Source organism: Strix uralensis, chromosome 22, assembly GCF_047716275.1.
Source record: "Strix uralensis isolate ZFMK-TIS-50842 chromosome 22, bStrUra1, whole genome shotgun sequence".
Taxonomy (NCBI): Eukaryota; Metazoa; Chordata; class Aves; order Strigiformes; family Strigidae; genus Strix; species Strix uralensis.
Genome location: NC_133993.1, coordinates 9,612,048 through 9,638,335, shown reverse-complemented (window position 1 = coordinate 9,638,335; position 26,288 = coordinate 9,612,048). Strand labels below are relative to the sequence as shown.

The 26,288-nt window shown below is 57.9% G+C and overlaps 2 protein-coding genes across 5 annotated transcripts; one reads left to right on the top strand and one right to left on the bottom strand.

The window, feature by feature from the left end:
* Positions 1 to 4,312: 4,312 nt before the first annotated feature.
* Positions 4,313 to 15,955, bottom strand: CBX1 (chromobox 1). Of its 2 annotated transcripts, none has more exons than XM_074892239.1 (5): positions 15,801 to 15,955; positions 7,492 to 7,667; positions 6,793 to 6,970; positions 5,949 to 6,043; positions 4,313 to 5,260 (listed from the first exon to the last, which is right to left on the bottom strand). In XM_074892239.1, the coding sequence occupies exons 2-5, from the start codon at positions 7,629 to 7,631 to the stop codon at positions 5,116 to 5,118; spliced, it is 558 nt and encodes a 185-aa protein (XP_074748340.1). In that variant the 5' UTR covers positions 7,632 to 7,667; positions 15,801 to 15,955; the 3' UTR covers positions 4,313 to 5,115. The 2 variants fall into 2 exon arrangements, with proteins under 2 accessions (XP_074748340.1, XP_074748341.1); XM_074892240.1 differs by having other exon boundaries at positions 7,492 to 7,664; positions 15,801 to 15,939.
* Positions 15,956 to 16,267: 312 nt separating this feature from the next.
* Positions 16,268 to 24,433, top strand: SNX11 (sorting nexin 11). Of its 3 annotated transcripts, XR_012631914.1 has the most exons (8): positions 16,268 to 16,355; positions 20,315 to 20,363; positions 20,675 to 20,761; positions 21,140 to 21,240; positions 21,454 to 21,552; positions 21,730 to 21,942; positions 22,988 to 23,092; positions 23,325 to 23,448. XR_012631914.1 is itself a non-coding variant. In XM_074891941.1 (7 exons), the coding sequence occupies exons 2-7, from the start codon at positions 20,343 to 20,345 to the stop codon at positions 23,464 to 23,466; spliced, it is 663 nt and encodes a 220-aa protein (XP_074748042.1). In that variant the 5' UTR covers positions 16,268 to 16,355; positions 20,315 to 20,342; the 3' UTR covers positions 23,467 to 24,433. The 3 variants fall into 3 exon arrangements, 2 of the variants coding, with proteins under 2 accessions (XP_074748042.1, XP_074748043.1); XM_074891941.1 differs by lacking the exon at positions 22,988 to 23,092 and having other exon boundaries at positions 23,325 to 24,433; XM_074891942.1 differs by lacking the exons at positions 16,268 to 16,355; positions 22,988 to 23,092 and having other exon boundaries at positions 17,179 to 20,363; positions 23,325 to 24,433.
* The last annotated feature ends 1,855 nt before the right edge of the window (positions 24,434 to 26,288 follow it).

The window sequence follows — 26,288 nt, the reverse complement described above, 5'->3', positions numbered from 1 at the left end:
GTGAGACGAAGCACAAGTGGTGGAGATGTGGGTGTGGGGAGGTTGGAAGGGAGCCCTGCGTGTATGTTTTAAATTATTTTCCTCTTAGAAACTTTATTTTAATGATCTGTGACCTGTCAGGGAAAGAAGAGAGATTGTGTGAGCACAGGACAAAAATAAAACGGCTTATTCACTGTACAAGCATGTTTCATGGATTGATTGGTTTTTTTTTTTTTTAAAGATTAAGCATGTCTGGGCAACAAAACAGCCTCTGCTTGTGGGTCCTTCTCCCCCACAGTCGCTCCTGGCTCTGTTGGGCTGGGCTGAGCTGGGAGCAGGTTGGGTTTGCCTCCAGCCAGGGTCTCTGAGGGAGTCGCTGCCATCCCAGCCTGCAGGTAACAGCCCCGGAGGGGAGGAAAATGAAAAGCTCCTCGCTTGTGGGAAACACAACACACTCTTAAAGCAAGCCCAGGAGAAGCGTGTTCCTAGTTAAAGGTGGAGCAAGTCCTGGCCTCAGCCCAGCCCCGTCCCCCTCCTCGGCGCTTTGACTCCTGGGGCCGGAGCCTCGCGTCCTGCTCTGGGCGAGCAAATAGCATCGGTGCAGCTCGAACCCTCCCCAGTGCTGCCGCACAGGCCCCACCTTCCCGGCAGGTTTCAGCTGTAGCGTTGGTGACGGAGCCAAAGTTTAGTCAAGCCTGAGTATCCCGGCTCCCTCCCTGTGGGACGAGGCCCAGGCAGGCCCGAGGAGACCGAGCGGGGAGGGCCAAGCGTTTGTTTGGAGCAGTGGAGGCACTGCTGAGCCCCCCCCCTCGCTGCCTGTTTGGGCTAGTGGCCGGGGGAAGGTCTGGCTGCGAGCCCGTGGGCAGCTGCCAGGCCAGCGCTGGCTCTAGCCCCTGGTTTGCAGCCTCGTTGCCCAGGCAGGGCTCAGCAGAACTCGGTTCCCACCCATCCGAGCTCAAGGACAGGCCCTGACTTTGCTGGGGCGCAGGGGAGCAGCACAGGGACGGGGACAGGCAGCTCTTAAGCTGGGCTGTCACCAAAAACCTCTGGCTTAAGCCAGGCAGGGACCCAGGCCCTGCAGAAGATGCCACGCGCAGCTCGGATGAACAAAGTGGGGCTGGAAAACTGCTCCTGGGAATTGCTGATGCACCAGCAAGAGACTGGGCTGGTGCTGAATCGCTGCACTTAAAAAGTAGCATTTTGGGATGCCTGTGGCTCAGCGCCCTATCAATCATTTCTATATATTTTTTTCGTTCTAGACGCCTTTCTCTAAGGCTTTAATACCCATCGCTTTATTGGCACGTTGCGTTTTCTCATCTGGCGGCGTTATTATGCAGCAATTCCTGCGCCCTGATGTTGAATATTCAGTCAAAGCCAGGACGCCTGGGTGAGACGCCGCGGCGGGGGCACCAAAGCCTCGTGGCCACCAGCCTTGGCCACACACAAGCCGACAGCGCGCTGCCGGCCCCGCTCTGCTCCCCAGCGGTCTTCCACTGGGCTTCCCGTGGGGCAAATGTCATTTTCCTGGGGATTAAACCTCTCCTTACAGGACTGGAAGAGTTCATCTGCTCCTGCTGCCGGAGTTGAGCCCAGGCCAGCTCTACGCACAGCAACAGCTCAGCCAAGGGGAATGCGAAGCATTAAAATGCACACTCTGAGGTGCTTCCCGTCTCTCTTCCCAGGCTCTAGGGTATTTATTCCAGATATTCCTTCAGGGGCTGTTTTAGAATGTAATACCGGCTTGCAAAAAGAACCCGCAAGGGTTTCCCCGCCCCGGTGATGCTGTGAGAAGGTTACAGCCCTCCCGGCGGGGTCCCTGCCCCCTCCCTGACCGGAGAAGGGAAGCAGAGCCCAGAAGCGCGGGTGCAGGAGGGACGGACACACGGCTCTACCCCGGTTCTAGTCTCCCTTTGCCGACTCTTCCCCGCAGAACGGGACCTTTTACGTCACGTCTGCGCTCACACACGTCCTTGCTCACGCACAGACGTACCAGCAAAGCCCCCACCTGCCTCTCGGGAGGTTACAGGTGAGCAAAACGCTGTTCCCCAGCCTCTGGTACGGCTTCAAAGCAGCGAGGCTGACAAAATCCATCCCCCTCCGGCACCGAGGGGCAGCGATTTGGGAGCTCAAGCAGCTCCTTACCCCCGCTGCTGTCAGTCGCCTGTCAGAGGCGCAGGCTGCCTGCCAGCCCGTAATCAGGTGAAGCGCAGACCTTTCATTTGCCAAAGCAGGAAGCACTTAGCCACCAGCGGGGCCTCGTGCCTCTGATCTCGGCGAGAGACGCGGCTCAGCGGCCCTTTGAACCGGCGTCCGGCTGCCGCCCGAGCCCTCAGCGCGGCGTGCTCGCTGCCCGGGCCAGGCCCTGGTTTTCTGCCAGGCTTCGCTGCGGCACGGAGGAGCTGCCCCTGCCCTGCCCCGCTTCGGGCAGCCCAGGGCAGCAGAGAGCCTGGGGAAGACCACGTCGCCATCGCCCACAGCTCTCTGAGCACGTTACGAGGGTCGTGCCGTTTTCTCCCGTGCCTCGGTGTCTCCAGAGGTGACTCAGTCCCGCTTACACAGCGCCACAGCCAGAGACAAGCGGGACCCAGAGATCTGGTGCCTGCCTGCAGCTCGCACGGGAGCCCCCACGTACTCCACAGTCCCACCCCCGGGATGGAACAACCGGCATCTTCCATCTACCTGCTGCGATCGATCGCCCCAGAGCCTCCCCAGGGAACTGCAGCTTTCTTACGTTCAATTAAGTGGACGTTACCCCTTCCATCTCTAGTGATTAATACAGGTTTAATTGCTGCTTCTGCTGGCTGCTGGGGCAGGGCAGACATTTCGCCATCCCGCCGGGTATAGGCTTGTGCTGTTGTGAATAACCTGGATTTCAACCGGCTGCGCAGTTTTGCAGCCCCGAGTACCAGCGAGGGGCTGGCAGAGCCCCTGTTCAGCCCTGAACACCCCCCAAAACCTCGCTGCAAACACTAGAAACCCCCGAGCCAGGAGCCACAATCCTCCTCCCAGGAACGCTTCGGCCCACCCCGCCGTCCACGCTGCTGCGTGGAGCAGAGAGGACGGGTCTACTCTTCTCCACACGCAGGAGCTCGTGGCCTTCAGCGGGGCCACACCAAGACTAAATCGAGGCCATCTTCATCTTCAGCCACCCAGTCACGAGAACCATCACCAGAGCTTTAATAACCCGTCCGTAAACACAAAGTGACAAAGTCTGCTCAACGTTCCGATGAGAATTGAGGTAAAGGTCACTTACCCCGTCTCTGGTGCCGGGTCCTGGCGAGGAAACACACGCTCCTGACTCAAGCAGCATCTTGCTACATCAAATGAGGTCCCGCATCACAGCTAGTCCTCTTGTCTCCAGGGGCGAGACTCGACTCGGGCCTCTACACACTAACTTCTACGACACTTCTCTTCTCCAGACAGAAGTCAACATAAACCAGAACCTGCTGTCAGCTGCTCCAAAGCTCCTGCTGCTGTCGACACCCAGATCGGAGCCACCGGCTACCCTGGGCTGCATCAGAGCGAACCTCGCTCCGAGAACCGCGAGCGCAGGCTCCCTTCCCTCCGTGACCTGCTCTACACCTCGTCCCTCATCTCACGCACAAAGAGCTGGAGGAAGGAGCAAGGTAGAGAAGAAAAAAATCAGCATTATAAATCTAAAATTTTATTGAGACAAAAAACTGACAGAGCTTGGTATGAAGTTAAAATCCAAACACGTACTTTACATTTAAACAACGTTTTCACAGAAACCTAAACACATGCTTTTAAAAAAAGGTTTGTACAATGCAAGTCTAGATACATACCACCCTACAAGGAGGTGCCAGGAGTCTGGTGGGGCTCATGACTCCAGACATTAAATAGTTCAGTATTTGTAATAAATCTGATTCAAAAACAAACAACTCAGAAGATTCAGGGTAACACATCCGGCTCCAGCACCAACGTCTGGCTTCCTACAAACAATCACTTGTTATGGGAGAATATGGAATTGATTTTTTTCTTGTGCTGCTGTTGGTTTCCTCTCCCTCCCACAACTAAAGGGTTCCCAATGCTGCTGGCTGGACAATCAAATTAAGGTGAGAAAAGGAACAAGTAGTCAGAAGTCTCTCTTCCCCCCAATTTTGAGAAATAGCACCTTAGAACGGAAAGAAGGGTAGAAAGGCTTTTAAAGGGTTAAAATCCATTCCCGCCCCGCACCCCACCCTCCCACATACAATGCATGTGTCAGTAACTGGCAGTTCTGCTTCAGGACAATACGAATCACAAGTTTGCATTTTCACAAGTCTCCCCTCACCCCCCCTATCCCCCCCCATTCCCCCCCCCCCCCCCCAAAAAAAATTGCTCGCAGGGTTTTGAGGATCTTGGCTCCAGAGATTTGGACGTTCACAGTTTCAGTCTCATGTCAGTGTCCCTGTCTCCCTAGTTCTGTCATCAATACTGGGCTCTTTCCCTCCCCCTCTGCTTTTTTTTTTTTTTTTTTTTTTTCCTTTTCTGAATTCAGGTTCTAAAAAAGATCTGGAAATGATCTGGAACATTGTCACCAGACCTCATCTCCCCAATTAAACAAGAGAACAATTTCCCCACATCCCTCCCCCCCAGCCCCCCAAAACCAATACACCAGTAAATAGCAAAAGAAAAACAAAAAACAAAAAACCAAAAACCTACACACATGCTACGCCGTAAAAATGCAGAGTTAACACTATTGGGAAGAAGGCTGTGGGTTGCTGAGATGGTCTTTGAAGAATAAGCAGTATCCATCTGCACTCCCTTTCCCCAGCCCACCCATCACCAGTGATAGTCCTTCATGGAAGGGGCTTTGCTTCCTCTCCCACAAGCTGCAAAATAGACAGCCTTGAAACAAACACCCCAATTTCCCCCCTAACCCCCCCCCAAATATCCCCCCTGTGTTTCCTTCCCCCTCCCCAAATTGAGCCGGGCTGGTTTGAATCTGTACACAGCATGAAGCTGCATAAAGCAGTTGAGCAGCTGCAGGGCACAGAAACCATACTGGTCTCTTCAAAGGGCATCTTCTCCAGCCATCTCTACGCTCCCAACCGAGCAGAGCTGCGTTCTCTCCCTCTTGCTCAAACCCACAGTTCAGATCTTTATACAAAGGCTGGCCAGAGCGGGCGCCAGGGGTTAGTTCTTGTCCTCTTTCTTGTCATCGTCCTCTGAGGGGTAGGAATGCCATGTCAACCTCTCCTCGTAGAACGAGATGACCACCTGCGGGCACTTGATGTTGGCTTCCTTGGCAGGGACCAGGTCGGCCTCGTCGGAGTTCTTCCTACAGGCCAGAGCAGAGGTGCAAGTTAGGGGGTTGCGGAGAGGAGGCGGAAGAAGTGGAGACCGGAGGAAAAAAAAAAAAAAAAAAAAAAATCAAGAAACGGAGTCCCTGCGGCGCTCGGGGGGGATCCAAGAGACCCCTTCGTGAGTGGCTCTGGAGCAGGGAGAAGCAGCACGTGAGCCCAGGAAAAATTCAGGCGTTGAGTTCAGCTCCGTGTTGTCGGGGACGAGGGGAGAAGCCGAATCGAAGCTGCGGCCCTGCCCCCAGCCACTCCGTACTTCTGAGACGGCGCAAAAGCAAACGGCTCCCACACCTACGCCTGAGTGGTTTAGCTCCCACCTGTGCCAGCGACAAGCCCTGGGTCACTACAGCCGAAGGGGACGCGGTCATCGTCACGGCTCTCCTCTGGGTGCAGCCTTCCGAAGCTGCAGCCCGCGCCATGACACCAAGCCCCTCTTTCTCCCCCAAGCTCGCGCCTGCTGCGGGGGGACACCTTAAGAGCCACACAATCCCGAGGGCCCTACCTGCTCGTTTCACATCCACGTTAGCCTCAGCGCAGAGGGTCACCTCAGGCGGCAGCGCCATCGCAAGAGATTTCATGCCAGGTAGCAGGGACTCCCCAGGCGCAGGTCCTTCCCTCTCTGGCACAGAATAAGTGAAGAAGTGACAGACACAAAGACACACTCACCACTTCATCAGGAACATGAGCTCCCCGCTGGAATCCGTGGCACCAATGATTCGCTCTGGCTCAAATCCTCGGGCGAAGCCTCGCGGTTTCTCTGACTGAAAAGAGACGAGTTTCTGTTTGTAGCATCACCCGGGGAGGGGACAGCCACAGCCCTGTTTCTGGTCACCGGGACACCCCGATGGCTGTTCAGAAAGCTTCTGCCTATCAGATGCTCGGACTAGAACGACTAAGGCCAGCGGGGAGCTGAGGAGGCCGCTCAGGTGTGAACCCACCACATAAAGGCGATCTCCTGCCGGGCCCCGGGCAGCACGGCGGAGCGCCCTGCTGATGCCACGAGCAGAGGATCTCATTTCCAAGGTTCTGCTGGTCAAACTCTTGCGCTGGCCAAGATTCAGCAGCTCCAGGGATGAAACCCAGACTGCAGAGTCTTTTACTGTCCCTTTTCCCAAGCAGCTATGAGTCCCCTGAGCAAGATGCTCTCTGCTCCACCTTGTTCTCCCTCTTCAAGGGGCAACTCCTGCCTCCTGTTTCACCCCGCGTGCGGTTCTTCAGGAGAAGCTGGGGCTCCGTATCCTTTTGGTTCAAGAACTGGCCTTTCAATTTAGTGCTAGGACTGGCTCTGGATTCACTAAGAGGCCTGGCTTAGGCAACAGCTCACGCCTCCTTCCGAAAGCTACAGCTTTTCAAAAGCACTTCAGGCTGTGTCTCACTGAAGTGCAATAGTTTCCCTTCCGTGCAGGAGAACAGTTTGCCTGAGGTTTTGGAGCGTGGCTGCTCTAGCTCCCGGACACCGTGCCAAGCGCAGGGGTAGGGAGGTGAGCACAGAAACCCCACCCTGCCTCACCTCCTCCTTCTTCTTCTTTGGTTTGCTCTCCTCCCCTTTATCCTCCGTGTCAGACTCCGCTTTGCGCTTGCTTCCCTCAGACTTCTCGCTCTCATGTGCAGTTTTCTGGGACTGAAGGAACTCTGCAATGAGGTCTGGGCAGTCGAGGTTCTCCTCTGGCTCCCATGTGTTATCTTCACTGCAATCAAAGACAACAGCTTAGTTTTACGTCGGGGCAGCTTGCTGCAGCTTTCCCTGCCAAGAAAAGCCCTGGACACCAGGTCACGAGGAGATGGCGAGAGAAGCAACAGAATGGATGTGGGTGTCCTCACCCCGTGAAACAGGACCCTGCCCTGATCTGGGCAGGGATGCCAGGGGGCAGGGCAGTTATTTCGCTTCTCAGGAGAGAAGCAATTCGTTTTATCTGGCTGCTTGTTTCAGACTAGGTTTAGGGCAGGGGGGGGAAAGCCCCACCAGGGCACTGCACAGCCTGTTTGCAAGGCAGAAACGGGACTTTCTCACCGAGGCTGTGCTCTCGTCGCCCTGATTAGAGCTCGAGGCATTTAGAAGCACCATTTCTATCGTTACAGCTGCCCTTGGCCTGTTAGCTCCATTTTACAGACAAGGAGAGGTGCTGGAAGACTGAGCCACCTGCCCGGAGGCTTCAGCACCGGGGCAGCCCAGCACCCGCCCCGCAGCAGTGGGCAGGGAGGCACTTACTCCGAGAAGCCTTTCCACTTCAGCAGGTATTCCACTTTGCCCTTCACCACTCGCCGATCCAGGACCTTCTCCACCACATACTCCTCCTCCTCTTCCTCTAAGACCTCTTCCACTTTCTTCTTGTTCTGTTTTTTTCCCATTGTGCTGGCCAGTTTTTCAGCTTACGGGCGACGCTGCTAAAAGAGGAGAAAGAACCACACGTTGTGTGTCAAGGTCAGGTTTGCCTTTGCCAGGCAGCAAACACACTGGATACGCAGAGGCAAAGCACAGCACAGGAATGCTGCTTTGGAGAAAGAAAACAGGCACATACAAAGTAGGTAACACAGGAAGAGACAGGCCAGGATGGTCCTGCCAACTGAAAAGGCAAACAGGAATCTCCAGCAGCTGCTGCTGCATTTCCACAGTGCCTTTCTGACACACAGCTTTGGCCTTTTTGTCTCACCAGCACCTTATTTCACCAGTTCCATCAAGCCTCTGCCTGATTCCACTCATACTTTGTCTCTGTTTTCAGCACACCATGTCTTGACCTCGCTGTTCCCATGTGTTGCCCACCGCCCTCCAGAAACGAAGCAGCGTCCTACCTCAGCTGCTCCACACCTTCTTCCTCTGCCGAGTCCCACGTCTCCCCCACCCCAGCCTGTTTTCTCCCCTTTCCTCACCTCGCTGACCTGCCCTTCAGCTGAGTTCAACCCTGCCTTGAGCTGCAGAAAGCATCTGCAGAGCTGTGCAGCAGCGGGAGGGAGACAGCGCACCGCTGATATTAACTGAAAGTTAATAAATAGTTAATCCAAGTTAAATACAAGTCACAGTCCTTAATACTGAGCTCCCCGTGTTCATTTCTTTGCTGGTTCATGCATGTGCACTCTGGGATATTTATTTAACTCACCAACCCAGAATATAGCTTTTTTTTTTTCCTCCTTATCATCCAGAGCTGTTTAGACAGTCAAAAATTCCTGCATATATATCCAGCACTTGCTGGGAAGCGGCAGAAGCGATGCAGAGCTCTCCGGCCCGACACAGCCCACGGCTACCTGCCCTGGCTGCCGCAGCACACAGGTAGGGCCTGGGCACAGCTCTGCTTTCCACTCACGCCGGGGGGGTGGGGGGGGACGACTGCAGAGGAGGAGCAGCCCTGCCAACACGCCCGGCGCTTCCCCTAGGCTGAAACGAAACACCTCGGAGAGCCAAAAACCACAGAGAGGCCCCGCTTCCCTCCTGAAACCCAGCTCGGACCAGTACGAGCACCGCAGCCAGGCAGAGCCAGGGTCAGAGTGTGGCCCCGCTGCTGCTGCTGGGGATGGCCACCCACCCCGTCCCTGCCCTCTGGCCCTGCTAAAAACACCCCCGGTCCTTGCAAACGCTCTCCAGCCACTTCTCTGCTGGCACCAGTTACACCAACAGGTCCCAGCCCCACAGCCAAGACCCTGAGCCACCACAGGGCCCCGCGAGCGGCATCTCCTCACACGGGAAAGTTTTTTTCTTTAGGTTTAAGAAAAATATTGAGCCCTCTAATACCCTGACCTCATCGTCAGCCTCTGCTTCAAAGAAGTCTAGGCAGCCAGCTGAGCGTGCTGAACAAGTTGCACTGATTTAGATCGACCAAAGGGTCAGGAGGTTCCCAGTCTCCCCATCTGTTATCTCCGATGCGCAGCTACGCCATCCCGGAGAGCCACTGGCAAAGCTGGCAACGGGGCCCAGACTGCCTGAAACCAAGTCTGTACCTCAGCCTCCCAAAAACCCCACCCTGCTGAACAGCTGCCCGGGAAGCTCTCACAGCCTAAGCACTGAGGAACAGGACTGCTTTTTTATTCCAGTAAAATACATATCTTCTGCCAAGCAAAATGACTGGTGAGCAGGTCAAACATTACCTGCCTGGAAACTTTTGTTTTGCCGCTTCAGGTTATCATGAATCTTCTAGAATAAATTTCAGCTGGCAAAATCTATGCAAACTGGGGCTGGTTTATATGGCAAAACAAAAATCCTGCAGATTTACACTGGCTTGAAGGAGATATCAGAGTTCAGCAACAGTCTCAGCTCTCGGGGTACAGCTGGATGAGCGCCCTAGCGCACAAGATGGTGCTGAGCTGAGCAGCTGCTGTTAAGAGCATCCTTCAAAGGAGAAGGCTTACAACCAGGCCCCACAAAGCTCAAAAGACGTGCCGCCAGTTCAGACCAGCAGAAGCCACAGCAGAGAGGATGAGAGGGAGCACAGCCAAACCAGCCTGCTCCAGCCCACCCCGTCTCTGCCGTTATCTCACAGACAGGGCTTGAGGGCAGCCGAGGAGCGTGGAAGAGCACAGAGGGAGAAAGCAGCACTTCTCTGCTTGGCAGGTGCTAGACCAACGTGTTTATGCTTTGGATCCTGCTACTGCACTGCTGCTTTCAACCTGACCTTGGTGTACGAGCTGTGCCAGCACCTGGGCACTCGCTCCGCAGGGCAACCGGCCTCGGGCCGCGCTTGCTGCCAGACAGACATCTTCCCTCTACACCCCATCTCTGCACGCACCAGCCGTGAGGCGACCGAAGCTGCCTTGCTCGATGGCAACGTCGGGGTAGAAGGAGGAAAGGAACATCTTCCCCCTGCCACAGCCCCCAGAGTTGGGGGTTGCTCACGAACCAGGCAGAAGACTGGTATACAGGCTGGGCCAAAGTGGCTGCTAGCATCTTGGGGTGCTTGGTGGTCACTGAGCAAGTCCAGAGGTCCCAGAGCCCGGGCTCTGCATCGCAAGCCTCTTCCTCCTTCTGCTCATGTTTAGCACTAGACATCTCCCCTGCCTTTAACTGGTGGTCTCAGAAGGGTCAGCACCTGAACAGGTTGCAGAGCAGACACGGACGAGGGAAGAGCCTGTTCTGCTGCTGCACTTGCTGTGTTTGCAGAGCTCCAGCGTGCACCAAGGGTGAAAACTAACCCCCCTCCAAGTGTTAAATGAAGTGAGAAGTTCACTGCCCTGTACAGACCAGCAGCTGAGGTGGTGGTACAGATATTCCCAAAGACAGGCAGTGCCTCCCCCATGGATCCTTTATTCAATGCCAGAGGACACCCACCCCCCCATGGATGAAGTTTTACTGCCCTATTCAATGAAAAAAACCTGACCACCTGGAAACAGCCCACTGCAGAACCATACAAGAACGTGCATCAGAGGGGCTTTTCCCTCCTCAACTCTGGGCTGGAATACACCGACAGCATCTTCAATCAGCCGCCAGACAGAAGCAAAGCTGAAGCAGTGAGGCTCCTGGTCGCCTGTGGACTGGCCGAGGAGGAGGCCCGGCTGCCTGGCACCGCCTCAGCTGGTGTGCAGTACAACAATGTAAAGCCTCCGACCCACCGCCAGCATCTAATCCCCGAGCAGGAGCCAGCGCTGCAGCAGGAAGCTGAGAGATCGTGTTTCACTCTGGAATTCTTCAGGCAGTTCCTTCCTCCTGCGCAGGACAGCCTTCCTCCTCTCCATCCTCCTCCTCTGGCACCGCATGGCCGCTGGAGAAGGAGCTGAGCACGCCACGGCAGAGGGGATTCCCAAGGTGCTCTCACAGCTCCGACTACAACCAGCAAATACTCTCCGAGACAGCCTGCAGGGGTGAGATCTCGGGCTTCCCCTCTCTCAGCAGGGACTTCTGGTCAGCTGCAGCCAAAAGGACTTTAGTCGAAGGTGCTCTGGTTATTGCTTGGAGATAGACTTGGTTTTAAGGCACCTAAGGATGCTCAGCTGGATCGTTGGGCCGCTTGAGCTGCTTCATAAGAAGATCAAAGAGTCTAACGGTAGAGTCTGGCCAAGCTGAGCCCAGAGGGGAGTTGCTAAAACTAGAGGTGGCGTGTAGGCCGGGTAGGTGTGGAAAGGGAAATGGAGAGAGGCACTAGAGCGATGCGACGCTGAGGATCCATCATTCCATTGTGGTAAGAGCTGGGCAGAGAAGATGCAAGTCCAAGGCCAGGAGCACTTTGAGAAAGAGCTTCCCAAAAGGAGGGACAAACATACCAGTGCAAAGGGCTGCAGCGACCATACTTTAAGCATATGGCAGGCAGCAACGTCTCCAAAGTCCCCAGGCACTCGGGGCCTCTTCCTTTCAGCAGAGGTTTCCCCGTTTCTGACAGAGGCACTTACACCACAGAGCACCAGTGTCACCCCCTTGCAGGGACCTGCTCTGCCTCTGTGGGTTCTCAAGATGTCTGCTCCAGGCAGGCCCTGGGGCCTGCTCGGCCCCTCGGCACTCATCCCCACCGCTGGTTTTGTCTCCAGAGCCCCCAAGCCAGAAAGGTGCTCCGGGCGGGGAAGGCCAAGCTGTAGTTCACAGCATCTGCTGCTAAACCCAGTACAGATTTTAGCATTCGAGCCAGCAGCACAGAGACAAGCTGCTGCACAGGCCTCTCGCTGCACTGCAGTCAAAAATGCAGCTCGAGTGTGAGAAAGGGACTTCAGCCCCCCCCGGGGGGGGGTATGAACTCAGCTTTATCTGCGAAGCATCTGAGCTGCTCCCCACACCCTCTTCCTCTGCATCACAAATGCCTCTGTGGAACAGAGTGCCTGACAAGGATTTCAGCCTTCTGTGACCAGGAACATCCAAACCCTCCAATTTTTGTTATTAAAAACAAACCACAGCCACCCAAAGCACTGGCTGGTTTCTAGTCTCTGGAGGAAGGGGGAGAGGTTGAACAATCCCTGTCTACTTGGAAAGGCAGCGCAGACTTACCCCATGCTCTGCCCCCCACATCTCCAGAGCTTTCAAACAACCACATTTCATTCTCACCGAGTTCCTGCGCGCAGAGGTGCAGAGCGAAGCCATTTCATTTTGCCTGAGCCTTTCCGGGGAAGGCAGACAACTCCTGTTACGTTTACATGAGCTCTCATGTAAACTCGTGAGTTTACATTCTCATGTCTATAGAATTTGGGGCTAGATGGCTCCCGCCTGAGAGAGATCTCATCAGTAGTATGTTTCCTAAAATTCAGGTTCAACTTTCTATACTTAATGCATGAAAAAAGTTAGCTTATAGCGAAAAATATGATTTCAAGACAAATTCAGGATGGGCTTATGCCAAATTTTCCATTTTCGTTTGCTGCTTCTTACCTAACACTCAACGCAAAGCTGAAATCCTTTGTGAAGAGGAAAGCAGAACAGAGAGAGACCAAAAGAATAACTTCTTGGTCTGCAGCTAAGAGGAAAAGGATCCAGGGCACACCTAAGCCACTTGAAAAGAATTCAAACTCTGGTAAAAGGCCACGAAGAACGAGGCTCAGCACAAAGGTGCGTACGAAAGCCTGCGTTACTGGGGCAGGAGGAGCAGACGGAGGAGCACGAGCTAGCCCTGACAGCACGACATCGCAGTGGATCGGCGCGAAGCACACGCCGGTATCGTGAGATCTCCTGGAGAACAGCACCCAGGTAGGAAACCGCTACCAGACAAGTATAAATACACTCCGCCCCGCTGGCTGGGACACCCTCTTTGGAAGATCGTGAAGCTCTACCTCATACCCTTCGGTGATGCCTGGCGCTAATCTTTTCAGTAGAAAGTTTAACAAAGGAAAGGAAGACCAGCCTAAGAAGAAAAATGTGGAGACCCAGAGGTTTAATTTGAGTCCAGACTAGTTCCATTAGCTGCACCTTAAAGGATTAACAGTTCAGCTCAGCTTTAATGAGTTTTAAACTTAAAACATTTCCTCCTCCTGCCTTTCTCAAACTTGGCTGGGATCACTCATCTCTTTAAAGACTTATGAGCACGCCAAGTTTATTCCACACGCGCCAGGGAAAGGCAGCAGGCATCTTTCTTTTGAAGTGGGAACAAGCATGTTAAGTCTTCCACTCTCCAGAACCTGAAAACAGCAGAAAACATTTCTGGAAAGTTTGAGTGAAAGCTCAAGCCTTTGAGCGGAGACCAAACTAAAGAAAAGCCACAACCTTCAAGCTCAGCCACATCATTTCCAGTTAAATTCATGATCCATGAGAGAATGCACCTCTGGATTTAAGAGAAACACACATGCAGCAGTAGGAACGTTACCTCCGCGCTGAAAGAGAGAACGTGAGGTAAGAAATCCTGTCATGCAGACAGGAATTTTGTTATGCGGCAGCAGACACAACTTCTGAACTCCTCTAGATCAGATAAACGCTCACGGAATCAGAGCGGGGATTCGCGTTCTTCTTCTCCCTTTTGTATAAAGATGAGAAAACTTTGCCTCAAGTGCTGCAGCTTTCCAGTGCCCCCGACACTGCACCACCTCCCTCTCCAAGAGCCACCCTGGCCGCCACGGCACCTTCCCCTGCCACCCTTCATCCCCAGTGACGGAGGGACCGCATCGGGGGGCACTTCCCCCAGCAGCCCCGTGCCCAGGAGCTGCCTGCTGGCGCTCACAGGCCCTTCACCTGGTTATTTGTGCATTTCACTGGCATTGGGCAGCGGGGTTAGAGCAGCCACATCTGTTTCTCATCGTTTTCACTACCAGGATCTCAAGCACTAATAGGAAACCATGTCTGGGTTGCAAACCCAATGGGGGCTCCAAACATATCCATCGCAAAATCCTCTCTCAAACGCACAAGAGATTTTTTTTTTTTAAATTAATAACATCTTTCATTTAGAGCCTACAATTATTCAGCCAGAAAGCCTTCTTATACTTCGATCTCTCAGTTTTACAAGGACATGCTTGCTTCTTCCAAACTGATCAACCCCAACGCCAAGAGCACTGCCCATCTCTGGGATCCTCACACTCAGCCCCCCCCCCCAGTCCCTGATGCTCCCCACCCAGACTCAGGCCACTTTCCAGACCCTGTCATCTCCTCCACGCCACACCGGCGCGGGTCAGCTTCACAGCACAACCCTGAGCCAAAGCCCGCTGCCGCCCTCCTGGCCAGCCCCTGCGCTCCCAGGGCAGCTCCACATCTGGCATTTCCTTGGCAAAACCTCGCCACCTCCTCGTCCGGAGATACAAATCCCATTTTGGCTCCATCATCTTCCCTTTCCAGAAGTTCTACTCTTCCCCCAAATGCTTTACAACTCCCATTCCAACTGCAGCTTGACCCCCCCCAGCTCCCAAACCTCCTGCCCCGGCAAAGGAGCCGGAGGAAGCCAGCCCTGGCCAGGAGCTGCCCCGACACCCACCCCACGCTGCGGGTGAGCAGGGACTCGACCCAAACACAGCTCTTTCTCCGTCTCCCCCTCCCCTTCTCCAGCACATCCCTGCTTCCACCTCCTGCCAGCCACAACTTCCCTTTTCCACCTCCTGCCAGCCCCACGCAGAGCTCTCCGCAGGGGAGCTCTCCCCCCGCCCCAAGGCCCCACATCCCCCGGTTTGCTCCCCAGCAGCTCTCCTTCCCCCGGCCCCCCGGGATCGGCTGCCATCCCGCTCCCTGCCCTCCCACAGCCTGTTGAGCAGCTTCCCGCTCATTCTCCCCGCCAAAAGTTGACACTCGTCCCCTCCCCGCTCTCGGAGCCTGAATCCCGCTCCTTCCTCAGCCTCCCCCTTTCCCCAAAGCTCTCCCCCAGAGAACACCTCCCTCCCCTTCTCCTCACCCCAGGGGATCCACCAGTGGTTTTTTTAAGCACTGTCCCATCCAAATGCCACCTTTCCCCCCAGAGCAGGGTCCCTGCTCCAGCCTCTCCCCTCCCAAAGTGCAATTCCACCCTGCAGCCCCCACCCCAGCCCACACATCCCCATTTCCCCAGACCCTCTGCAGCAGCCCCTTGTTCTCTCCTCATGCACCAGCCCCCATCTTTCTCCTCCACCCAAAGGCACACTCGCACCTCTCCCCTCACCCTCCTCTCCAGCCCTCAGGCCCTCCCTCAGCTCCTCCGCTCCCCAAAGGACCATCCGGGCCCAGCTTTGTCGCCGACCCAGCCCCTCCTCGCTCCGAGACTCGCCTTTCTCCCAGCACGCAGCCCTTTGGAGTCGCACGACCCCGCCAACACATCCCCCTCTCCCAGCACCCCCAAACTCCCCCCTAACGCTTCTCCCAGCACCCCAACCCCCCCCTTTCTACTAACCCGCCTCTCCTAGCACCTCAACACCTCCCCCCACTAACCCTCCTCTCCCAGCACCCTAAACACTCCCCTCCACTAACGCGCCCTACCCCAGCACCCCAATTACCCCTCCACTAACCCCCACCCCCTCGACCCCCCAGCATCCCACCGCCCCCCCCTTAACCGCCGTCTCACCGCCCTAAACACCATCTCCCGCAACAACCCCCCTCACCCCACCCAGTAACGCCCAGTTTCTCCCCAGCATCCCTCCCCCCGCTCCCCCAACCCCCAACGCCCCCCACCTCCCTCAGCCCTCCACACCCCCACCCCACTCCCCCCCCCCGGCCCACCCGCGGCCCTCACTCACCTTGCACAGCCCCGCCAACGGTTCCCGAGGGGAAGGGGCCTGCGGGGCGCGGGGGCGGGCGGGCGGGGCGGGTCGGGTGGCGCCGCGGGCCTGGCCGCTCTCCGTCCGCCTCCCTCGAACAAAAGAGCCCGGCCAGCCCCAGTACCCGCCGCACGCACTGCGCCTGCGCCGCGACCCGCGCCCGCCCGCCCGCCGCGGGGCACCCTGGGAGCCGTAGTCCCGTCGCCGCGGGGCACCCTGGGAGCCGTAGTCCCGTCGCCGCGGGGCACCCTGGGAGGTGTAGTCCCCCCGCTCCGCTGCCGCCGCCCGCCCGCCCCGGCGCGGTTTTTCCGGTTTAGGCCCAGGCATGTCGCGCCGGTGGCCGTCGCGGCGTGGCGTGGCCGGGCCCCTCGGGGAGCCCGACCGCAGCTGAAGGGCCTGGGCCGCGCCCCGCCACCTGAGGCGGGGCGGACTACAACTCCCAGCATGCCCCGCGCCGGAAGGGGAAGCACCGCCCTGGCTATAAGGGCGCCGCGCCGCCGCGCCGCTTAAAGGGGCCACGGCCTGCGTGAGGAGGTGAGGGGGCCTCGAGGGGGGGAGGACCCATTAGGGCCGCTCGGTGCGAGGCCCCGCCGGCGGTAGGGCTGGGGGTCCGCTGGGCCCCGCGGCAGGCAGCGCCCAGCCCCTGACGGGGGAGCCTTGGCCTGCGCGGAGCGGTGGGGCAGGGCCTGGGGTGGTGGGGCTGGGCCTCACCCCCTGCCGCGGCCTCTCCCGGTGGGGTCGGGCCGGGGCCGCGGTGGCCAGACCAGCCGCCTTCCCGCGGCATCGAACCCCGGAGCGGTGCCGGCCGGAGCGGAGCGGCGGAGCGGGTAGAGCGGCGCCGGGGCCCAGCCCCAGGCCGTGCTCACGGTGCCGCTGGGCTCGGGGGCGGCTCGGCCGGGCCGCTGCCGCCGGAGCGAGTTGCCGTTAGCGCGGTCAGTGTCCGGCCCTTGTGTCGCTGTGCGGTGGCGCTGGGCTGGCTGGGGACGTCCCCTTCCAGCGGGCAGCGGTGGACTACGGCGGTCCCGCTCTGGGGCACCTCCCTGGATGAGGAGCCCTTTCCTTCCCAAATGGGAAATCAGCCTCAGCAGATCCTCTCCGGTAGCGGCTGTGGGCGGCTCTGCCCAGGCGTGACAAGCAAAAGCAGAAACAAACGGGGCTCGTTCCCTTTTTTCCTGCTCCTCTGCGAGGCTTTCCTCAAAACTCGGAGATTTGTGTGGCTGGAAGGCGCCTGGAGCGGTGCTGTGTTTGTGCGGATGGACGTGAAGCCTCGGCCGGGCTGGAGCTGGGCAGGGAACGGAGCTGGGGGAGGGAGCTCGGAGCAGGATTAAACTATCACTGGTGTGTGCTGGTTAGGAAAGAGTATTTGCTGTAGGCCCGGCTGTTAGAGAGGGGTAGAGGCTGCTGTTAGGGATGTGTCACAGTCAGCAAAGATAAGAGATTGCCAGCAAGAGATAAAAACTAACACTTTCTCTGTCAGCAGCGTGAGCACAGGGCTGGGGAGGGCAATCCACCTGGAGCTGGACCGTGTCTGTGGCTCATTAAACACCCAAACTGCCGTATCCTGGGCAGGTGGAAGTCGTGAGGCTCCAGGAGTGTGGCTGTGGGGTGTTTCTGTGTGGCTTCCACTGCTCACGTCCTTCTAGCTAGAAGACATTGTGTGAGCCCTGGAAACGCTGAAATGCAAGCTGGAGGAAGATTAAACCAAACCCAAACCACATATCCCAGGGCCCCTTAAACTGAGGCTTTAAGCAAAAGCCCCGAAAGAGGATTTGGTGTAACTGTTTAAAGCGAACTCAGAGCTGTCTTCTCCATTGGGTCTAAGTTGATTTATCAAGTTAAGATCAATTAACTCCAAATGTAGCATAAATAAGATTACGTGTTTCTTGGTACAACTCTGGATGAAAGTGGAGTTAAAAGACGTGAGCGCTTGGACTCTCTGATCTCAGTTTTGCCCGCAGCCTGTCCGCCTCCTCGCTGACTGCAGAAAGCCATCTCCCCCCTGGGGTCTCTCTGCTCTTTGGAGCACCCTTTCAGTAGCTGGGAAATTAAATTCCTCTTCCTGGCAACCCTCCGCTGTTCCATTAGGCAATTTCTGAGTCTCTCTCTTCTCCCTCCTGCATTTTTAATCTAGGCAGGGCTGTTATGCAGAGCAAGAAGCTTTAAAAGCAACAGGACGGCGGCAGTGTCCCCTGGGGAGGCCGGGGAACATAATGGTCAAGTTCTGCTGCTGAACTGGTTCTGGCTGGGAGCCCCCAGCACGGGGGAGGATCGGAGCTCCCCCATTACTGCGCTGAGCAAAGTGACTTATGTCACATTTGGCTCCTTCGCTGCTCTCCTTCCCCAGGGGAAGAATCATGTGTGCTGAAGCGTGGGGTTGGGTTGGTTTTTTTTTTTTTTTTTGGTAGGTTCCCCTCGCCCTGCCCCTTACAGCTCAAATTGGAAACAGCAGCAGTCTGACCCAACTCCAGTGAGAGTTCAGTTACTCGGAGGCATCTCAGAGTGGGCCTGGGTCTCTTGCTGTCTATCCCAAAGCTCTCCTCCGCTGGTACTAACACTTTCTGTGCTCTCTGGCTGGAATCGGATGGCTGAAGTCTTGCAGAAAGTACCTGCAAACTGGTGGAGCCAGATTTTTAAAGTGTGGTTTGTGGCTCAACCCCTCCCCTTGTCCCAGCTAAAATTAGCTCCGTCTTCAGAAGAGCTTTGCTTCACATCTGAGCCTATAAATAAAGGCTGGCTTTGCAGCGCTGCCTGACACTTGGCAGCTCTCATGGCCTAAAAGGCAAGACTCCAGGAATGGGGAACAGGTGAAGGGTGGCTTCGCCTCTGCGATCAGGCAGCCACGTCCCTCAGGAGCCTGGGCTGTGACAGGCAAAGTCCTGCGCTGCCGGTTCATCCCAGGGGCTCCAAAACCTCTTGCAAACAATCCCGCAGAGGAGGTGAAACCGGGACACGGGACACGCTTGGTCTTCCAGCTCCCCCTGACGAGTATTCCTGGTCTGTGTGCGCACAGCGTGTCTGGGAGGGGGGACTCTCTCTCAGAGAGGTTTCACTGGCTGGACTCTGCGTTTATTGGTTGGGGGGGGCGTTTGTCTCGCTGTCCCCTTCACCCCAAGTCCTGGCACTGTGTTCATGGTGTTGCTGCAGAACTGGAATTACTGCAGGAGCAACGTAATGGTGGAGCAAATTAGCTGACACGGTCCAGCAGGACCTGGGAGTGCCGGAGGGATGTGGCTGAGGAAGCGGCTGGTGTGACGGGAGCGTTCCCAGCTCAGGGCGCAGCTGAGCCGGGAAAGCTGGGCAGCACGGGGGGGCACCAGGCACCTCTGCGGCTCCCCAGGAGCTTGTCAGCACCCCAGCTCCCACTGGGAGAAGGGGAAGGAGGGTTTAGGGAGGGGCGCAAGGGAGAGCAGTCGCCTTGCAGACACAAAACCTATCCGGGTGGGGAAATCTGGTACCGAGTTTGTTGCTTATTCAGGTGACTTGTGAACGAGCTGGAGAGAAACAGCCTCTCTGTGTCTGGTGCTGATGGGAGCCTTACTGAGGGGGCACTGGGGAACGGGTCTGATCTACGCAGAGAAAAGCAGGTTTCCTCTGGCGAGGAGCAGCGGGATCCTGGTGTGGGCTGGCTGCTTCCCCTGCTCGGACGGCCGAGCCAAGCTCGTGCTGGGCAGGCAGCGAGGGGAGAGGGAGAACTGTAGGAGAAGGAAACTGATAAAAACAGGGTTTTCTCCTCCCCAGCTGAACCAGCTCCCCTGGCATTTCAGTGCAAACCTGCCTGTGCAGGGAGTGAGCTGGTCTCTTCCACCCTGTCTCCCTCCTGCATTGCCAGTTCTGGCTCTGCAGGAGCAAACTGGGGACCTAGGGTCTCGGTGCTGTGCAACAAGGAGGCCGTTCCTGGCTAACGGGAGTTACACTGGGGGAAAGGCTCTCCCGGAGCTGTGTCTGGCTCTCCCAGAAACCCCGTTATCTGCCCGGGAGCGGGGACGTGCTGTGGGAGAGGAGAGAAGGCAGCTCAGCAGGAGCAGCCGGTTGCCCCATCCTGTCCTTGGGTGGTTACAACCTGTCTGAGCTGGGAGCCCTGCTCACCTCTGTCTGCGGTCTGGGGATTTCTGAGTGCTGTTCAAGGAGGCTGCAGGATTCCAGTGCCAATCTGTGGGCAGGGATGACCTGAAGACGAGCCGTGGAGGAAGGAGGCGCTGCAGGCTCTGACTCTGGTCACGGTGCACTCCAGCACGCCCCAGCGAGATCCCAACGGGCCACGTTGCCTCAGGAGCACACGGGAGATTAATGCAGGATGCTCTTTCCCTGGGTGCTGCTGGATTGGACGGCACCCTCTTTATTTTGTGGTGACTGAGGGGAGAGGATCAGGGTGGGGGCTAGAGAGGTGCCTGCAGGATGGGACAGAGGTGTGAGGTGCCTGGGGGGATGCAGACTACATGCAAGACCCCGGTGTATTGATCTTGTCTTACTAAATCCCTTTTTTCTCTGTACAGATGTTTCCCGCTGGGCTCTGGCTCTAGGATGTTGGAGAACCGAGAGGAAGTAAGACCTTTTCTGACGTGGGTTTTGTCTGTTCCTGGCTGGAGTTTGGCAGCGCTGGAGCTCGGCTGAGCGCTGTGTCGAGGGGGTGGGAGGTGCTGAACACCGGGCAGGGTCCGTGGGACAGAGCTGAGGGGCAGCGGGTGACGGGGAGGGGAAAACCTGGAGGTGTCTGCGTTGCCCCTGGGGCAGGATGACCAGGCCAGGGTGGTCATGGGTCGCCAGGAGGTCCCTCTGAGCCCTGTGAAGGGGGTGATGCTGGCGCAGGGCGGTGAGCGCTGCCTCCCTGTGCTCAGGCAGCATTTGTGCCGTAGGAGCTGACGACGGTGCGTGTTCAGGACCCCCGGGTGCAGAACGAAGGCTCCTGGAACTCCTATGTGGATTATAAAATCTTCCTCCATGTGAGTCGTGGCTGAGGGAGAGGGGTGAGCTGGGTCGGGCCGTACGCGAGGCTCAGGAGCAGAGTTGTCCAGCCGTGTCTGGCTGTGCTGGTGGGGATGGAAGGAGCCTCGAAGGGGGAACCCTCAGCAGCCCATCCCTCCTGCTGCGCTGTCTCCGTGTGGGTCTGAGACCCAGCTTATCCCCTGGAGCCTGCTCAGGTTTTCCAGGCGCTTTTCTAGGCTCTTTTATCTCCCCCAGCGCTCCCCAAAGCCCAGTGCTTTGAGGGGATCCCTTAGTCACTGAGCTCAGGGGTCCATGCAGGCGAGATCCTGCCCTCCTCTGCCTTGCTGCCCCTCAAGCATGTGGATTATTTCCATGGTGGGTTTTTATTTTTGCAGACCAACAGCAAAGCCTTTACCGCCAAGACCTCATGCGTGCGGCGCCGGTACCGTGAATTCGTGTGGCTGAGGAGGCAGCTCCAGAAGAATGCTGGCTTGGTGTAAGCGTGCCTTGTTCTCCCTCCTTTCCCCCTCCTGCGACCAGACGCTGTTTCCCATTGCCCTGAGAGACCCATGTGAGCTCAGAACAGACGTGGATAGAAACCCCAGACACGAACACAGGATACCTGAGCTCCTGGGCTCCAGCTCTGCCCCTGTGTCTCCTTGTTCTGGTGCTGGGGTGATCTGACCCTAAACCTGCTCTGTGCCTGCAGGCCTGTCCCGGAGCTGCCCGGGAAATCCACCTTCTTCGTGGGCAGCACGGATGAGTTCATCGAGAAACGGAGACAGGGGCTGCAGCAGTTCCTGGAGAAGTGAGTAAAGGGATGGAGGGAGAGGATGCACTGCTCCGGTCTTGCTTAGAAGATGCTGGCTCTGAGGTGGCATTAGAGCTGCCGATGCTCACCCCGGTGACGTGGGACACGCAAGCTGTTGGCGGGGCAGGGCTCAGCGTGCTCCTGCCTCGCTCACCCTCCTCTCTCTATGCGCAGGGTCGTGCAGAACGTGGTCCTCCTCTCCGACAGCCGCCTGCACCTTTTCCTGCAGAGCCAGCTCTCGGTCCCCGAGATAGAGGCGTGTGTGCAAGGCCAGGGATCGCAGACGGTGACAGAAGCCATCCTGCACTACGCCATGTCCAACTGCGGCTGGGTGCAGGAGGAAGAGAGCCGCCCCGCGCTGCTGCCGGGAGGGGACCTGCACGGCAGGTAACACAGGCAGGGAAGGACCGGCCTGGGGGTACTGCCCCGCTCCCTCACTGTGCCTGGAGCTGCTGCGGGCTGGCTGGAGCAGGCCTTGGCTACCAGCAGTGCTCTGAGGCAGCCACTGGCTCGCTGTCTGCACTTCCCCTTGCCAGTGCTTGCAGCTGTGGGTCTGGCTACAGCCTGATTTGAAACAGTTGGTGCCTGGGCGAGGGACTTTCACCAGTAGCAAACAGCCTCTGCTGTGAAATAAGAGGAGCTGCCAGGCTTTCTAGAGATCCCTGAATGGTTTTGGATTTCCCTGTGCCACCCTTGCTGCAGTTTGAGGGAATGAAGCGGAGCACGTGTTCCCCAGCCCCGCACAGCCAAAGGGCAGGATTCCTGGGGGTCAAGTGATCGGAGCTGGATATCCTGGGGTGTCACCAGCGCTCTCCTGTGCTGCCCGGGAGGGTGACCTGGCCTGACCTGGCCTGGCTGTGGCCGAGGCTTAGCAGAAAAGAGCTTGAGTCTCTCAGAAGAACTTAAGTTGAGATTTACAATGGTCTTCGGCTGCTTTCCTCCCTTAACCTCTGGGGAGTGAGGAGCCTTTGGAGGCTTTCAAAGCTCAGGCTTTCTGTGCCTCTTGCCTTTGTCCTTGCAGCCTGAGTGCGTTCTGCAATTCCTCATGCCCGTCAGAGCTTCAGAGTGCTTGCTGCATGCTGGGGAATGAATCGGGCATCTCCCCAGGGGGTGGCTTCCCTCTGCCCCTGCAACCAGGCCAGGGTTGTTTTGCACCTGGGGAGGCAGCTGACCAGGTGGGAGAGGGGGAGGAGGCCATCCTCAGTCTGCCCCTGCTGCAGCTCCCTGCAAGAAGCTGACCAAGCACAGACATCACCTGCGTGTTTGAGTCCCACGGCAGGCGCGGGGTCCCTGCCTGTGCTCCTGGCAGCCTGGCAGAAGTGCTCTGGGCCCCCTTGCCCCTCAAATACAAGCTCTTTACCTGCTAAGAGGCTGTGTCTGGCCTCCTGCACCCACACAGCGCCCATGTTTCTTCATCTTGGTTTTCAAATAGCAGGAAGAAAGAGGTGTCTGGACTCCAGCGAGAAACCTGTTTTTAAATAGAGCCCTTCTGGTTTAAGGAAGGGCTTTGCGGGAGCGCAGCAGCCCAGGCTCACGGGTAGGTACCCAGGCAGTGTGGCTCCCGGCTGCCAGCACCGTCTGCCTCTCGCTGGTGGCAGTGTCCCCCCTGTCCCCTTTTCTGCTCTGGGCTTGCGTGCGGGGCCGAGCTGGCTGGGAGCGGTGGGGCTGTGCTGAGGGGAAGCGCAGAAGCGGTTTGACGCAGAGACACGTGGATGTCTGTACCTTCCCCCCATCCCTTCTCCGCTCTGACCCCGTCTCTTTTTTTCCAGCTGTGCCGGCCTGGGAAGCCCGCAGGGTCCGAGCTGCCTGGAGTCCTTCCCGTACTGGAGTGACTTTGGCATGGACGACACCCACTCGGACAGTCCGGATGAGCCAGCGGAGCCCCTGGGCGGTCGGCGTGAGATGCAGTAAACGACTCTAGCAACAGCACCTGCCTTCCCCAGGGCCTGCACCCTCGCTGGGAGAGGGACCGCGGCTGAGCCGGAGGGATGGCCAGGCTGGGGGGACTGGGCCTGCACTGGGAGCACGCCCTTGGCCTGGGCTCTGTGACGCATGGGGCTCATGTGCTTTCTCCCTGCTGACTCTCGACTGTCCTTGCTGTCCCAGGCAGTGTGTTCGTATCGCTCTTCTCTTTGGAGAAGAGATCTAGTGGTTAGTGAAACCTGTGTGTGTTGTTCCCAAGGCCTTTGCTCTCTGACTGGAGCAGTAGCAGGGCTTAGTTAGGTGGCAGTGCCAGCCAGGCTTTATGTCCCTGGAGTGTCCCTGGCCTGGGGTGGGGTGGGATACACCACCTCACGCCCAGCACGATGGAGGAAAGCTTTCCTTGGTGGGGCCACGGGCCAGGAGCAGGGGCTGGCCACTGCCCAGTAGGTCTCCAGTTTAGTCCCCTGTGCCGCAGGCAGGGGAGCTGCGTTTCCACGCTCCGCGGCTCCTGGGGAGGGTGGTCTCAGGGTGGTCTCAGCTGCGTGTGGCTGGAGCCTGCACGCGGGGTGCTGATACCGTATCCACACTCACCCTGCAGGTTGCCCGCAGCTGGAGCTGAGCTTCCCCCTGGGAGCATGGGGCAGGGGAATGAGGTGGTGGGGAGGTAAAAGAGGGGGCAGTTTGTCTCCCCTGCCCTTCGGAGGGGGGATGCTCCTTCCTCGCACACCGATTGCTGTGCACAGAGGGGAATGGGGGGGCCTCACAGCGAGGATTGAGTTTGCTTGGAAAGAAGGAGCATGTAGCTGCCTCAGAGTCAGTGTCCGGCAGTGCCTGGGCTCTGGCTGCTCTTGATGCCTCTCCCTGTGCTCTCCTGTACCTTTTCCTCCCACCCTCTGCACTGGTGGAGGCAGAGCCGACGTGCTCTGACTTGAAATAAAAATGAAGTAGAAGAACTTACTGGTTGCTGGCAATGTCTGTCCTCGCTGCGTGGGCAGAGGGAGCGGAGCTGAGGCTGAGCTAATTGCAGATAGATGGCTTTAGGGAAAAGGGGGGGGTTATTGCACCTCACCACGGGGCTGGAGCTGCTGAAACCATCAGGGCTGACCCTGCCCTGGGCACCAGAGAGGTCCCTGGGTGGTGGCAGGGGACAGGCAGGGCTGAGGGGTCCCACTTTGACCCCCAAAGTGAGTTTTGTGGGGCTGGGCCCTGGCAGTGGGTGGGGGGGGGGGTTCAGCCCCACACGGGGGCCAGAACACACCGGGGAGGGGAGGGGAGGGAGGGTTAGAAACCCGTTGAGGCGCATCCGAAATGTCAGGAGAAGTTCATTGCGAAGGCTGGCAGCTGCTGGCGCGCTGGAGCGCCGCTGCCATTGGCTGCCCCCCCTCATGCATATTCATGGATATTCATGAATGTGCGGCTCCAAATGGCGCAGCTGTGAGGCCAGCTGTGCCCACGGACCTGCTCCTGTGCCCACGCGTGCCCTCACCCACGCGGGGCCTTTCCCTCACGCAGGCCCCTGGGCAGGGCCGTATCCTGCTCCCTGTGCTCCCCCAGCATCGTTCAGCGCCGGGAGCTGGGCCTGGCAGTGCCACATCCTTCGCTTGACGCCTTGCTAGGAGCCAGCTTTGCGCCGAAGGGGGATTTGGAAAAGGCTGCTGGGGCGAGGAGGGCTCCATCCCCTCTCCTGCCCTTCCTTCCCCCTCGGGGCTGCTGCAGTTTGGAGCCAGGCAGAAATTATTTTTAGTGGTGTTGATCAGCTTTGCAAAGCTGTCGGGAAAACAGTGACTCAGAGGCGGACGGGGGGGGGGGGGGGGGGGGGGGGGAAGCAACCCTGCTCAGAGGGGACTGAGCAGCGGTGCCCCCCCCTCCCAGGGCTGCAGAGAGCCCCTGAGAGTGTGTGTGGGGGGGACACCTGGGTGGCACCGTGCAGGGCTGCTTTGCTGGGGACAGTGGCCCTGGAGAGGGTGGGGTGGGTGACAGTCCCCTCTGCCACACATGGAGCTGCTCAGCGTAACCTTCCCCACGCGGCGCTTCCCCACCCGGCTCAGACCCCCTCCCCGTGCCCTCGCAGCCTGGCATGTCTCTCTCCTCCCCACCGCCTGGCAGAAAAACAGCCGCGCTTGGAAGCAGGCCAGGCTCTCCAGACAGCGCATCCTCAGCCCCCCCCCCCGGCCCAGGAAGGCTGGCTCACAAGTCTTTGCAAACAAACCGTGGTGCTTTTTCACCCCCTTCCCAACCTTGCCCCAACACGCAGGGGGGGCTCCTGCTCCGACCTGGGGCTGGAGTAGCCCTGTGCTTGGTCAAAGCATCCTGCTCCCATCTCCTTCTCCTATTTTCCCCGCCCCTCCTCAAGCACAACGTGAATCTCAGCTCAGGATCTGGGGCAGGATGAGGCCTCCTGATGCTTGAGCTTTAGGAGTGATAACAGGGTGCTGGCCTAACCCAAGGCCTGGTCTTTTTTGCACCAGAGCATCCGCCTGGGCAAGAGCATCAGTCCCTTCCTGCTGGGATCCCAAAGAGCTCCCAGGAACGATGCTGGAGAGGTGGACACTGGGCCTGCAGCTGCCCCCCAGCTGAGCTGCGCCTTGCAGGATGCTCAGGGATGGGGCAATGGAGGCGGGAGGGCCGAGGGAGCCTTTCTCCCTCTCCCAGCACACAGATCCCCAGCACGGGCTCCCACGGCTGCAGAGACCCAGGGCTGGAGGAGCAGGTCGGGAACACCGGCAGGATTTGAGCCAAGCTTGCGCCCTGCTGAGCTAAGCTCTGGGCATCCCAAACCCATCCTGCACACCAAAGACATGCCCAGCAGC

Bases quoted from the DNA above. Each gene is read 5' to 3' on its own strand.
- CBX1 (XM_074892239.1), bottom strand. From the start codon at position 7,631: ATGGGAAAAAAACAGAACAAGAAGAAAGTGGAAGAGGTCTTAGAGGAA. The intron at 6,044-6,792 runs GTGAGGCAGGGT...GTCTCTTTTCAG, and splicing joins CAAAGAAGAAGAAGGAGGAG to TCAGAGAAACCGCGAGGCTT. The intron at 5,261-5,948 runs GTGAGTGTGTCT...TCTGGCCTGTAG, and splicing joins CTCATGTTCCTGATGAAGTG to GAAGAACTCCGACGAGGCCG.
- SNX11 (XM_074891941.1), top strand. From the start codon at position 20,343: ATGTTGGAGAACCGAGAGGAA. The intron at 21,241-21,453 runs GTAAGCGTGCCT...CTGTGCCTGCAG, and splicing joins CAGAAGAATGCTGGCTTGGT to GCCTGTCCCGGAGCTGCCCG. The intron at 21,553-21,729 runs GTGAGTAAAGGG...CTCTATGCGCAG, and splicing joins CTGCAGCAGTTCCTGGAGAA to GGTCGTGCAGAACGTGGTCC.